At 31.2% G+C, this 13,476-nt stretch overlaps 2 protein-coding genes across 2 annotated transcripts in view; both read right to left on the bottom strand.

The window, feature by feature from the left end:
- Nucleotides 1–5,786, bottom strand: part of LOC111713550 (tyrosine-protein phosphatase 99A) — a 32,563-nt gene extending 26,777 nt beyond the window's left edge. The window contains exons 1-3 of the mRNA XM_023488432.1: nt 5,724–5,786; nt 1,770–1,829; nt 305–411 (exon numbers count right to left, since the gene is read on the bottom strand). Coding sequence (XP_023344200.1) covers nt 305–407 — 103 coding nt within the window. The 5' untranslated portion in view covers nt 408–411; nt 1,770–1,829; nt 5,724–5,786. The remainder of the gene's footprint in view (nt 1–304; nt 412–1,769; nt 1,830–5,723) is intronic.
- Nucleotides 5,787–6,214: 428 nt separating this feature from the next.
- LOC111713549 (protein sidekick-2) overlaps nt 6,215–13,476 on the bottom strand; it is a 38,782-nt gene continuing 31,520 nt past the window's right edge. The window contains exons 8-9 of the mRNA XM_023488430.1: nt 8,149–8,339; nt 6,215–6,349 (exon numbers count right to left, since the gene is read on the bottom strand). Coding sequence (XP_023344198.1) covers nt 6,215–6,349; nt 8,149–8,339 — 326 coding nt within the window. The remainder of the gene's footprint in view (nt 6,350–8,148; nt 8,340–13,476) is intronic.

The raw sequence follows: 13,476 nt of genomic DNA, 5'->3' as shown, positions 1-13,476 counted from the left end.
AAAGTAAGCTTTTTTAGGTTAAACCTCAGTGACAGGGGTATATATTTACTTGAAAATCATTTCCCATTAAAATAACTTTTTACCCGAGAAGTTAGGTATTTTTTTCAATTTATGCATATAAAGAGTTTATATGATTTTAGGGGAAAACAGATAAAATAATCCCATAAGGACCAAAAATCCTGCATTTTTATGACAAATTTAACCCCCCCCCCCCCCTAGAGCATCACAAATTAGACCTCTCCCGGGGGGAGGGGGGGTTGAGAATTTCTTATAAATATATCCCACTATTTAGCCATTGACTTACTAAGGTTAGAAACTGTAGCGTAGGTTGTATCTTTGCCGAGTATTGTTTGAGGTTCAATCATCTCACAGGTTCCTAGCTCCATACTGGGATCAGAACACATCATATCTCTGAACCAAACCACCATCTTAATCTTGGCAAGATGTATGTTTTACTTTTTATTTAATCTATACCAATAAAACTTTCTAATAGGAAGCACATTTGATGGCTTTATGTTCATTGAACTATTCAAAATCATTACTTTTATTACTTTTACAGTCCTCTTACTATTGAACAGTTGTACGGCTCCTTGTACAATGTACATGTTATGTACATGTTATGTTGTACAATGTACATGTTATGTGCCTTGTATGAATCCAATTAATGCTGCAAATAGGGTTTTGTGGGACCTCACATGACCCTGCATCCTAGTATGACTTATGGTTGCTTAATAGATCTTTAAGGTTTATTCAATTTTTTCTTCAAAAATATTTACAAAAAAATTACTTAAGAATTATTTAGGGCTGTTTTAAAAACTAATAAACATGAAGATTAATCTAAACCTTTTTATGAAAGAATAACAAAATTAAAACCATGAAAAATTAAGGTTTCTACTGTAAATAAAAAATGAAGAAGCATCCTCGCGATGTTAGCATGACTAGTCCTAATCTAAAAGTTTTTAGCAAATTAAACCTTAAAGTTGAGACATTTCCAGTTGTTTTCCAGGATTTCTAGGTGAAACTTTTTTTTTAATATCTGGAAATGTGAGTTAGAGTATAGTTCCATGCAACTAATGCATTTAATGCATCGCAACTTTAGATAAAAACAGAAGTACGACAAAATGAAAATTTTATCCTTTTGATATTTATCAACATTTAATTATTTAATTCACCAATGAAGGGCGTAATTAAAGTTTATTTCGAATTAAAAATAGCTAAAAATATTTGTGATCATTGACTTTTTTTGCAGTTGTTTGATTGCTTCAATGGCGTCACCAGAATTTATTTATTTATTTACAAGGTTACCCTTGAAACTTTAAAGATATGACGATACCAAGGTTTAATATGCTTCTTCCTCGAATGAAGTCATAAAATGGCTGATTTTTTATTTGAAAAATCCTTTTTCCTCTGATTTATGAAATACTTTATAAACGGATTGACAAAAGCATAAAATATTTCATCAAAATATTTTGAACATTCGCCTGAATGAACATTAATATTCTATAGATTTTTGAAAAATAGATTAGATACTTCTATATTTAAACAAATTGTTGAAAGATGTCTCAAAGTAATTGTTTAGATATTTAAAAACAACATATATTTGCTTATTACATGAATAAAAATATTAACGCGGAAGATTGACCTAAAGGAATGCGCGAGAATTTTTGCCTAACAATACTTCCAAGATGTGTACCGTGTTTTAGTTGCAATAAAACTCCGATAATCAATTCAGGAGAAATTTTATGATTTTATTTTTAAGATGTTGGTTCCTAATGTATATTCTGTATCCTAACAGTTCTTCCCCCAACAGTTCAACATTTTCTGGTTTCCTGCATTAAAATAACATTATCTTTAAATAAATATACTTTGATTGTCTTGGTGTTCGTCCGTCCGTTTGTGACCAATAATCGCCAAAATGACTGAGCCGATCGGGCTAACAGTTTTTGAAGCAACTCACATAAACCTAGGGAAGGTTAGTTTATCCTCGGAATTAAAAAAATTTATTTTCGTGAAATTTAAAAAATCCAAGAACAATTTTTAATAAATCCGCAAAATTTGATTGCTATTGTTTTATATTGAGAAAATACTCTCAACTAAAAGTTTAAATAGAAGGTGAGCGCGGATCGAAAAGAAAGCATAGTACATAATACATATTATGTACACAAATGTGTACAAATTGTACATTTATATTTCTTCATCTTCAAAATATTGTGATTCTATAGAGATCAAATGCGTGAATCTTATTACTCTAAATAAAATATTCTCGACAGGTGGAGACGGATTTCTACACTAGTTTAATCCATCCTAACTTTGTCAAGAGGGGGGAGGTTTCCACACAATCATCATTTGTTTTACATTACCGTGATAAGAACAAGGAATATATAAAAAAAGGAACCTACATGGCTGAAAACTTTAGACTTGGAAGAGGAGATCAAGCATTGATCTAGATATCCCAATTCTAAAGTTTTCATGGTTTCCAAAAACTGCAGTTCATTGTTGTATGTAAACAAAAATATGGGACCCTAGTGTTTCTTTTTTTAAAAGGAAAATACCAGCAATAATGCATCTTATTCCAAAGAAGAAAATGTTTGATTAAAATACTTTCGATGAAATTATATTTTGAATTGTATAATTCGTGGAAGGTGGAATTGTATTAAATAAAATAAAAGCACAGATTAAAAATGTATTTCATTATCTGTTTTTCTTGAGTTGCTTGCAATATATTATCAATTATTGATATTTTTCAATGGTATCACATCTCTTATTTCTAATTTCTAATTATAGATAGATTTTCATCCTGCTTTCGATATAAATATATTTTTACTTTAAGCTGTAACACAAACTATAGAACAATCTTATACGAAAGAAATTCCCACCGAGTACGAACATCTTTTACGATGTTAAGTACATTCCCACAAACCTTTTCCCAGGGGCAACTTCCCGAGTGACAATTTTTTAAGTTGCAATATCCCAAACGTGAAATTTCCCATGCGGAAATTTCAAAATGTCATTTTAGGTTAGGTTAGGCCTTCTGAGGCGCTCTGCAGGCTTCAATGGGGCGCCGAGCGCTGTGGCAAGGATGGGTTAGGGGACCGAATGCTGCAGCTATAACAAGGTAAGGTACCGAGTGCAGCAGCTACAACAGACTTGGGAAGTTGCCGCTTGGTAAATTGCACACTTGGGAAGTTGCCACTTGGTAAATTGCACATTTGGAAAGTTGCAACTTGGAAAAATACTCTTGAGAAGTTTCTGCTTTGGAAAATGCCTTCACATGAAAATGTGGACACACAATAATATAAAACTCAAATTTCATGTTTTGAAAATGAATGTTGGGATGTCACGGATAATTACGAGTTGGCGCACAATTATGTCACATGAGACGTATCTAAACATACATGTTGCAAACTTGAAACATTTCGTGATCTTTTAAAAAAATCTAGATAAAAGCAAAAAATCAAATAAACTTTTTTCAATTTTTTCCCATGGAAAGTAGTCATGAATGATACTAAATTATAAAGTTGATTTTACAAATGTTTTAAATGTCATGAGAAAATATTTTATTAGATTTAAAGCTTTAACATTCAGTTTGTGAAATTCGTATAGGGTTATATTTTTTTATTATTCAAACCTTCAAACATTGAATGTGAAGATATAAGATCTTTAAATTGGGCTGACCTGAAAAAGTTGGCCCATGAACAAAGCCAAAAGGGGGGGGGGCTTTTGTTATCCCAGGCTTTGTAGGGTTAAAAATGTAAATTCTAAAATATATTTTGTATATCTATTTACAATTGTTAAGATTCCCTGACTCTAATGGTTCGAATCATGAATTCAAATCAAGGTTTTCCAGTAAAAACATATTGGCTGGTATTGCTGGAAACATGAATTGGAATTCAATCCAAGATGTTTACATATAGCTAAAGGAATTAATCCATGGTGCTTCGTGCCAAAGATCAGTATTCTAGTCACCTGTGCAGAAACCCCAACACGTTCGTTGATGTGATGTACCATAACGTTATTCGGTTTTTTTTTTAACTTTAAAAACTGTATTCTGTTCAAGTTTGCTTTTCCTGTACTTAGCAATGTTTTTTCATTCTCAGAAAATACAGTGAACCCCTTAATAACGAATACATCGAAAAAATTCATCAAATGTCGTATTCTCACTTTCTGATAATGGAATGTTGCAGATATTTAGTTTTTTAATCAAATGATTATATGGAGATCTTTAAAACTGTTCTTGCATATTCATGGGCTATTTATTTATTTTCGCAAATACTGAAATTTACGTAATATAGTATAAAACACATTAAAAAATTGTCAAGACGACATTTGATAAATTCTTCCGATGTATTCGTTATTAAGGTTTCACTGTATAAAGGAAAAACTAACCAAAAAACCCAATCTTTTTAGATTGATGAACAGTTTTGAAATTTGTGAAAATTCTCAGATTTTTGTAAAACCTTTTAAAAGTCACAAAAACCTCAAAAACGACAATCCAAGTTATTTCCAATCACTGGTCTTACGTAGAATGGATTGACATTTTCAAGTCGATTTTTGAATAAACTTGACTTTTTTATTGAAAAAAAAAACATTTTTCTTTGAGCTGAAAATTAGTAAAATAAAGAAATAAACAACGCATTGTAGACGATGCATAATATACAATGTACGTTCGATGAAACCTTATAATTTAATATTCAATCTTTTTCATGAATATAGGTATTTAATTTGGCAGATATTGGAATAAAAATATGATGCTAAAAGCCAGGACTGGCAGGGGACTTTACTTTATAAACTTTTATCATTTCTATAAGTTTTACTTATTTAAGTTAATGGATTAATTATTAGGTTACTTTCCATTAATATTAATGAATGTCGAACTTAAAAACTTTTTGTTGTTTCTTAATTTTTTTATAAATGCAAAATTATAGGCCGAATTGCTATTGTAAGTCTCTCAGAAGAACTGAACATTCTGATTTTCTGATCCCCATATCTTTGCAACCTTATGTATCTGCTTCAAACATTTAGGGATAAAAATATTAGAGGTTGAGGTTTCAGGTTTTTTTTCAAATTCCTAATAATTGCAATAATATGTTTTTAATTGAAGATGATAGTTTTCAAGTTAGAAATCTAGTTATGGAACCGTGGTGCATGGAAAGGGTAGATTTATAAAGTTGCATTAAGTTGAAGATTAGGTACAGAAATATTATATATTATACTTATATATCCATAGTTTAATTATAACTTCATCTTGTTACATTCATATCAACTTTATCCCACTACCCTCTATTCTAAAACCTCAAGTATTTATCCTCCATTATCACCTGCTACTTTTGATACCCACTGCTACCTCCATTATCTCCTAAAACATATATCATCCTACCACCAATATCTCCTCCTACCTCCAGTATCTCTTCCTACATACAATATACCTTCCAAACTTCAATATATACCTCCTACCTCCAATTTACCCTCCTACCTTCGATATACCCCTTACCTCTGTTATCTCCTCCTACCTCCACTATACACTCCTACATCTAATACCCCCTCATGTACCTGTTATCCCCTCCTATATACCCATATATGTTCCTGTCTCCATTTAAACCTCTTACAATTTGTTATAAGAATTATACAAATAATTTTAATTGCTATTTAATTCATTTTCAAGCATACTTGTAACATTCCTTGATTAAACAATCATTTTTAAATTATTATCAAACTATTCTTACCTCCATTTAATCTTTACTGAGTTAGAATCCACCTGAAGTAGTTGGACACCTCGTGGCTTTAATGGAACTAGGATAGAAATAATTTAAAGGGACAGTTGATGTAACATTGAGAAGACTGTAAACGTAATTTCAAGTGACCCACCTTGGCAAAATCCGATTCACAACGGTACCCTTGAAACCTTTATCTAACAATAATGTAAAAAGTACAGTTAGAAAAATAAATAGCTTTCAAAATTATGAACTTTGATATCTGATTCATACTTGATCTGGCAAAGCTTTCATGGTACCGTAGTGAATCTGGCATCGTCATCTTTGCATGGTGGGTCACCTGAACTTACGCTCCCAGTCACTTAAAGAAGTCGCATGCTGGTATCACAACAATAAATAAGATATCATGGTTTCTCTAGAAAAGTGTGATGCTGATTTTGCAAAGAAGGGAATTAAAAGAATTCCAAACCTTTTAAGAGAGAAAACGATCATATTTCTGATTGTTACAGTTCTTTAAAATTCATAATATCTTCTGTTTTGAGTATTACGATATCCTTTGGTCCAGTTCCTTCTAAATTTCGGGCAGCCAGGGTGATTTCATAGGTTGTATGTTGCATCAACCCACTTAGAGAATAGTTCTAAAATATCATCATTTAAACTGCATCAACCCACTTAGAGAATAGTTCTAAAATATCATCATTTAAACTGCATCAACCCACTTAGAGAATAGTTCTAACAAATCATCATTTAAATTGCATTAACCCACTCAGAGAATAGTTCTAAAATATCATCATTTATAATGCATCATCCCACTTGGAGAAAAATCTAAAATATCATAATTTATATTGCATCATCTCATCCATCACAAAGATAGCATTAATCTAGTTGATGAGTGAATCGTTGAAACTGCATCATGCCTTTTTCATAACTTTTTTTACTGAATTTGCAAAAAAAATTCTGCGCTTGCAATTTTCTTTTTATTGCAGCAAATTTTGTTAGGAAATATTCTTTATAAATTCTTAAATGAAAAACAAAGTAGAAAATAATTGATTTATCAGAGGAACGTGGTAAAATGAGTTTGATATAAGAGGAAAAATGAGAGCCAGCCCAGAATGTATAATTGTAAATGTACTACCTCTGAATGTACAATTGTAAATGTACTACCTCTAAATGTACAATTGTAAATGTACTACCTCTAAATGTACAATTGTAAATGTACTACCTCTAAATGTATTTTAATTAAATTCCCAACTTTAATTTCCAGGATTATACTTTCCAAACCAAATACTGCAGCTTGGGGGAATGAGTTGAAAAATTTCAACATTTCAAGTTTCATCGTAAATAATAATTAAACAATTCATTTTAAACTTTAAAATTATAATTTTAAGAACAATAACATTTGCTAAATATCCGTTACAATGAATTAAAGAATTATATTTATTAACTAATTAAGAATTAAAGAAGCAACTTTTTATTTAATTGATTAAATTAGTTCGCCAATACAGAGCTGTACACTTTTGATGAATTGCCGAACATCCCCCCAAGGTGTTTCTTCTTTTTACTTGAACGGAAGGGATTTTTTATGAGATTTACACATTTTCATTTTACAGTTTCCCTTAAACCCTGTTCAAAACAAAGTCCGAAAGTAAATAAATAAAACTTAAAACTTTCCTCATAAAAATGTATCATCAAGTTTTATTAATTTGTTTAAGGTCACCTCTTTACAATCAAAACAATCCTTGTTTAAATCATTTTTACAATTATAAACTCAATATTCAAAATTTTTATAAATATGTTTTTTTTAGGTTTCAATTGTTCAACAATGTAATAGTTAAAGAGACTGTAAGCATAATTTCAAGTGACACTCCATGCAAAGATGCTAATGCCCTATTAAAAGCCTTGTTTGATCAGAAGAAAAAAGAAAAACATCTTCCACATTATTAATCAGCTGATAAAGGTTTCAAGAGTACCGTTGTGAATCAGACATTGCCATCTTTGCATGAAGACCACTTGAAATTACGCTCACATTCCCTTTAATTTATTACAGAGTTGGAAAAAATCCTAATTTGTTCGTATTATTAAATTACTAAAAGCAATTCGAAAGCACACTCAACAAATGTACATTTGAATCTCAGCCGACCTTTACGGTCCTAGTTTGTACTGCCACGCCCGGTACACCGACTGCACTGGCAGACATACGGCAGGGGTCAATATAGATAGTCTAGCTCTTCAGACAGGACTAGCTGGTGCAATCAGGTTGACAAAGCCCGACTTTAGGCTGCATCGGGTTAAATGTTCAATCAATCAATCAATTTTGCATGAAAGAGGCAGGAAAATCTTACTAAATTAAATGTTCGTGATATCTATTAACAGATTTGTAATTTTGGAATAATTTCAGTAAGTTCGCTACTCTGAACAAAATTTTAAGGATGGTTACCTGGATTTTAAGTGACTCGTCGGTAACAATAAGTTTTGTAGTATCATGAGAATCAGTTGGTCTGTAGGTCATGACGTAGCCCATAAACTCCCCGTTTATAGAGGATAGGGTGGGTGGGGTCCAGTACAGTTCGAACCCTTGGCTTAAACAGATTATCTTGTCTCTGAGGAATACAGGCTTACCAGCAGGCTCTAGATAGATAGATAGAGTTATATAGATAGACAGATAGAGATATAAAGATAGATAGATAAATAGACAGATAGATAGATAATTTGATTGCCACAAACTCAAAATTTCAAATACCTTTATCTTTGCAACCTGATTATGTAAACCTCTTGTATATTTAAACATAGATAATTTGATCTTACAGAATTCATAGTTGAAATATCAAAGGTCTATGATGACGATGGTCTGCAAAGACTTTAAGAATAAGATATTTGTATTTGTATTTTGTATTGTATTATATTTTGCAAAAACTCGTCTTCTTTGCAGTACACGGAGATAGTGATAATATATAGATAGTAATAAAAACAAATAAAAATGGTTGTCTGCAGAAAATATCCTAAAAACAGATAAATTTATTACTATTACTTTAGAAAAGAAAATGTGGAGTACGTTTTTTTCAGGTCTAAATGCATTTTGAATTATTAAAAAATGTTTTCAATTATGTTTCTGATGGTCCATTAATAATATGGTATTCTCATCAACATTATATTTTATAAAATCAAATTTTAAAAATTCTATTAGAGCAGATCTAAACAAAAAACATCTTAGACTTTTTTGAACTTGATCTCCTCTTTTTGTTATTCTGAAGAATAATCCAATCTTTATTTTATATCAAGGAAAGTGTCGGAAATTATATTTGTAAAAACCAAACAGTCAAATAGATGTTTAAATAATGAGATAACTCTCGTTGGTCGGATCCAGCGGAGATTTTCAAAAAGAAAGAATTAAAGGGAGTGACCGGCTATATAAGGTAGTTGAACTTAGTATGCAGTGTTGTGGAAAACTTCTTTCGGATTCATTTGAGATTTATTAAACTTTTTTAAGATCTGTAAATCCTGAGTTTGAGCGAAAATTCAACGTTCAAAACTCTTACTTTGGGGGTGGATACGTTTTCAGAATTAGTTTTTTTTTAAGTTCTACAATAAACTACAGACGTCATGTAAGGAACATGTTGAGAAAATAAAAATTAATCTTATCATCGAAAATAAGTAATCTTGTTCAATTATTAGTTTCTATTTTCTCATTATTCTGGTTTCTTGTTATTCACACAGATTTTCTGCAGATTTTCTAGGATTATTATTGAAAAGACGACATTTAAAGAATTTAAAGAAATCAGCGTATAAATTCAAAGAAAATCAGAAATTCAATATAATAATGAAAACAAAATAATCGATTTTAGCATTAATTTACAAATTTCTTTTGAGAAATAGGTTCCTAACCATCTAATTAGATTACTGTATTATTTTTACTTTATTTTTCGTTGTTGTTATTTGATAATTAAAAAAAACTTATTCTGAAAACGTATCCACCCCCAAAGTAGGAGTTTTGAACGTCGAATTTGCGCTCAAACTCAGAATTTACAGATATTTAAAAGTTTAATATGTCTCAATTATGAATCCAAAAGAAGTTACCACAACACTGAATACTCAGTTCAACTACCTTACATAGCCGGTCACTCCCTTTAAGCAGAAAATCAAAAGTGTCCACAGAAAGAGATTAATTTGTTTTATGCTCTTGATTTCTAGTTGAAAGGTAGAAATCTAAAATGGTATCTATCCTAACCAAACATATTTGATATCTTTGAGACATATAATTAAATTAGTTCTCTTTAAAACTTAGTTTAGTTTAGTTTAGTTTAGTTTAGTTTAGTTTAGTTTAGTTTAGTTTGGCTTAGTTTAGTTTAGTTTCGATAAGATTAGTTTAGTTAAGTTTAGTTTAGATTAGATTAGATTAGTTTAGTTTAGTTTAGTTTAGTTTAGTTTAGTTTAGTTTAGTTTAGTTTAGTTTAGTTTAGTTTAGATTAGATTAGTTTAGTCTAGTCTAGTCTAGTCTAGTTTATTCTAGTCTAGTCTAGTCTAGTCTAATCTTGTCTAGTTTAGTCTAGTCTAGTCTAGTCTAGTCTAGTCTAGTCTAGTCTAATCTAGTCTAGTCTAGTCTAGTCTAGTCTAGTCTAGTCTAGTCTAGTCTAGTCTAGTCTAGTCTAGTCTAGTCTAGTAAAGTCTTTTCTAGTCTAGTCTAGTCTAGTCTAGTTAAGTCTATTCTAGTCTAGTCTAGTCTTGTCTAGTCTAGTCTAGTCTAGTCTAGTCTAGTCTAGTCTAGTCTAGTCTAGTCTAGTCTAGTCTAGTTTAGTCTAGTCTAGTCTAGCCTAGTCTAGTTAAGTCTTGTCTAGTCTAGTTAAGTCTAGTCTAGTCTAGTCTATTCTAGTCTAGTCTAGTTTAGTCTAGTCTAGTCTAGTCTAGTCTAGTCTAGTCTAGTTTAGTCTAGTCTAGTCTAGTCTATTCTAGTCTAGTCTAGTCTAGTCTAGTCTAGTCTAGTCTAGTCTAGTCTAGTCTAGTTTAGTCTAGTCTAGTCTAGTTTAGTCTAATCTAGTCTAGTAAGGTCCAGTCTTGTCTAGTTTAGTCTAGTCTACTCTAGTTTAGTCAAGTCTAGTCTAGTCTAGTCTAATCTAGTCTAGTCTAGTCTAGTCTAATCTAGTCTAGTTTAGTCTAATTTAGTCTAGTTTAGCCTAGTCTAGTCTAGTCTAGTTTAGTCTAGTCTAGTCTAGTTTAGTCTAGTTTAGTCTAATCTAGTCTAGTTTAGTCTAGTCTAGTCTAGTATAATCTAGTCTAATCTAGTCTAGTAAAGTCCAGTCTAGTCTAGTTTAGTCTAGTCTAGTAAAGTCCAGTCTAGTCTAGTTTAGTTTAATCTAGTCTAGTTTAGACTTGTCTAGTCTAGTCTAGTTTAGTTTAGTCTAGTCTAGTCTAGTCTAGTCTAGTCTAGTCTAGTCTAGTCTAGTCTAGTCTAGTCTAGTCTAGTCTAGTTTAGTCTAGTCTAGTCTAGTCTAGTCTAATCTAGTCTGGTTTAGTCTAGTTTAGACTAGTCTAGTCTAGTCTAGTCTAATCTAGTCTAGTCTAATCTAGTCTAGTAAAGTCTAGTCTAGTCTAGTAAAGTCTAGTCTAGTCTAGTTTAGTCTAGTCTAGTCTAGTCTAGTCTAATCTAGTCTAGTTTAGTCTAGTCTAGTCTAGTTTAGTCTAATCTAGTCTAGTAAAGTCTAATCTAGTCTAGTCTAGTAAAGTCTAGTCTAGTCTAGTTTAGTCTAGTCTAGTCTAGTTTAGTCTAATTTAGTCTAGTCTAGCCTAGTTTAGTCTAGTCTAGTCTAATTTAGTCTAGTCTAGTTTAGTCTAATCTAGTCTAGTCTAGTCTATAAATCTAGAAGCCCGTACCAATTTGTAGAGAAAAAAGCTTTTAAAGTAATTGTTTCATATGGATAAAATTTCTAAAATTGAATGAAAGGTTTTGTAAAAAATATATTTATAAAGTCCTGTGGGTCTTGAACAATTATTCTGTATGTATTATGGGAGAAGAATACATTAGTTTTTGGTAAATTGGTAATAAAATATATAATTTATTAGTTTCTCATGGGGAGGGGGGTAAATACATCATTAGCCTCTATTAAACAATACTTGGTTATAACTTTATAATAGTCTGAGGAACGAATAAACATAAAAGGAACGGTAGAAAATAAAAACGGTATAATTACACAGGATAAACTAAATTATTTCAGTTTAGTCAGACATGTTTTAAATTAATTTTAATGTAATATATGTTTTTATTACAGCGTAAAGAAATCAGGGACGACACTTGCAATTATATTGTTTTAATGGCAATTAGGCTACTTAATTAACATTTAAAGATTGAGATTTAAATAATTGAATTATTTAAATATTTATAACTCGGATTTTAATGAAATCTGAACAGTTTTGTTTAAATATTTAAACTCTCTCTCAACCATGGCTTTAACATTTAATCTAATCTTGTTAAAGTGTTTAATACTTGTTCAAATAGGAAAATATGCCTTAAAGGGACTGTCAACGTAATTTCACGTGAACCTAATTTAAAGGGACTGTCAACGTAATTTCACGTGAACCTAGTTTAAAGGGACTGTCAACGTAATTTCACGTGAACCTAGTTTAAAGGGACTGTCAACGTAATTTCACGTGAACCTAGTTTAAAGGGACTGTCAACGTAATTTCACGTGAACCTAGTTTAAAGGGACTGTCAACGTAATTTCACGTGAACCTAGTTTAAAGAGACTGTCAACTTAATTTCATGTGAACCTAGTTTAAAGGGACTGTCAACGTAATTTCATGTGAACCTAGTTTAAAGGGACTGTCAACGTAATTTCACGTGAACCTAATTTAAAGGGACTGTCAACGTAATTTCACGTGAACCTAGTTCAAAGAGACTGTCAACTTAATTTCATGTGAACCTAGTTGAAAGAGACTATCAACGTAATTTCATGTGAACCTAGTTTAAAGGGACTGTCAACGTAATTTCATGTGAACCTTGTTTAAAGGGACTGTCAACGTAATTTCATGTGAACCTAGTTTAAAGAGTTACATGTCTGATTCACAATGCTGCCCTTCAAACCTTTATCTGAGTAACAATAAGGAAAATATCGTTGTTATGCTACCTTGAGAAGAAGTAAATTTTGTCCCATAAAACTCTAGAGTAGAAAGTCAACTTTTAGATTCAAGTTATGACTTTAATTAGTCCAATGAACATGAGGCACAGCAATTGTGCAGTGTAAACAGGCCCATTTCACTTAATTAGTGAATTAACGAAGTGTAACAAGTATCAAATACACTTCAGTATTGAATTATGTCGTCTTTATATTCTACAGTTTTCTGCTTATCACTCTATAAACTTCAATTATTGAGTTAATACAGAACCACCAGGAAAACATTCTTTAATTCTTTGTTAGATAATGTAAACAAATCTTATTTGAAATATATTTAATATCCAATTTCTGAATAGATTTTCAACCCGTCAAAGACCTGTCACCACGGGAACGCGGTCTCTAGAGTTTGTTATTCCAGATTAATGTGATCACACGGGTTAGAACCAGACGTTCAACAAGTTTAGAGAAGATGCTTATAGCTCAGGCGAATCTTTAACAGTCGTGGATCAACATTTTTCATATTTGTGTATAAAATGAAAACCAAAAGACCTAAGTGGAAACATAAGTCGTATCAGTATTGACGCTTCATTTCACCTTTTCCTCCTGTCTACATAGTTCACAGTAATTGAGACTTAAAGAAATAAAAAAGATCAGGAATATTT

Source organism: Eurytemora carolleeae, unplaced genomic scaffold, assembly GCF_000591075.1.
Source record: "Eurytemora carolleeae unplaced genomic scaffold, Eaff_2.0 scaffold1439, whole genome shotgun sequence".
NCBI lineage: Eukaryota > Metazoa > Arthropoda > Copepoda > Calanoida > Temoridae > Eurytemora > Eurytemora carolleeae.
The sequence above is the reverse complement of the archived record's forward strand: the minus strand, read 5'-3'. Positions and strand labels throughout refer to the sequence as shown.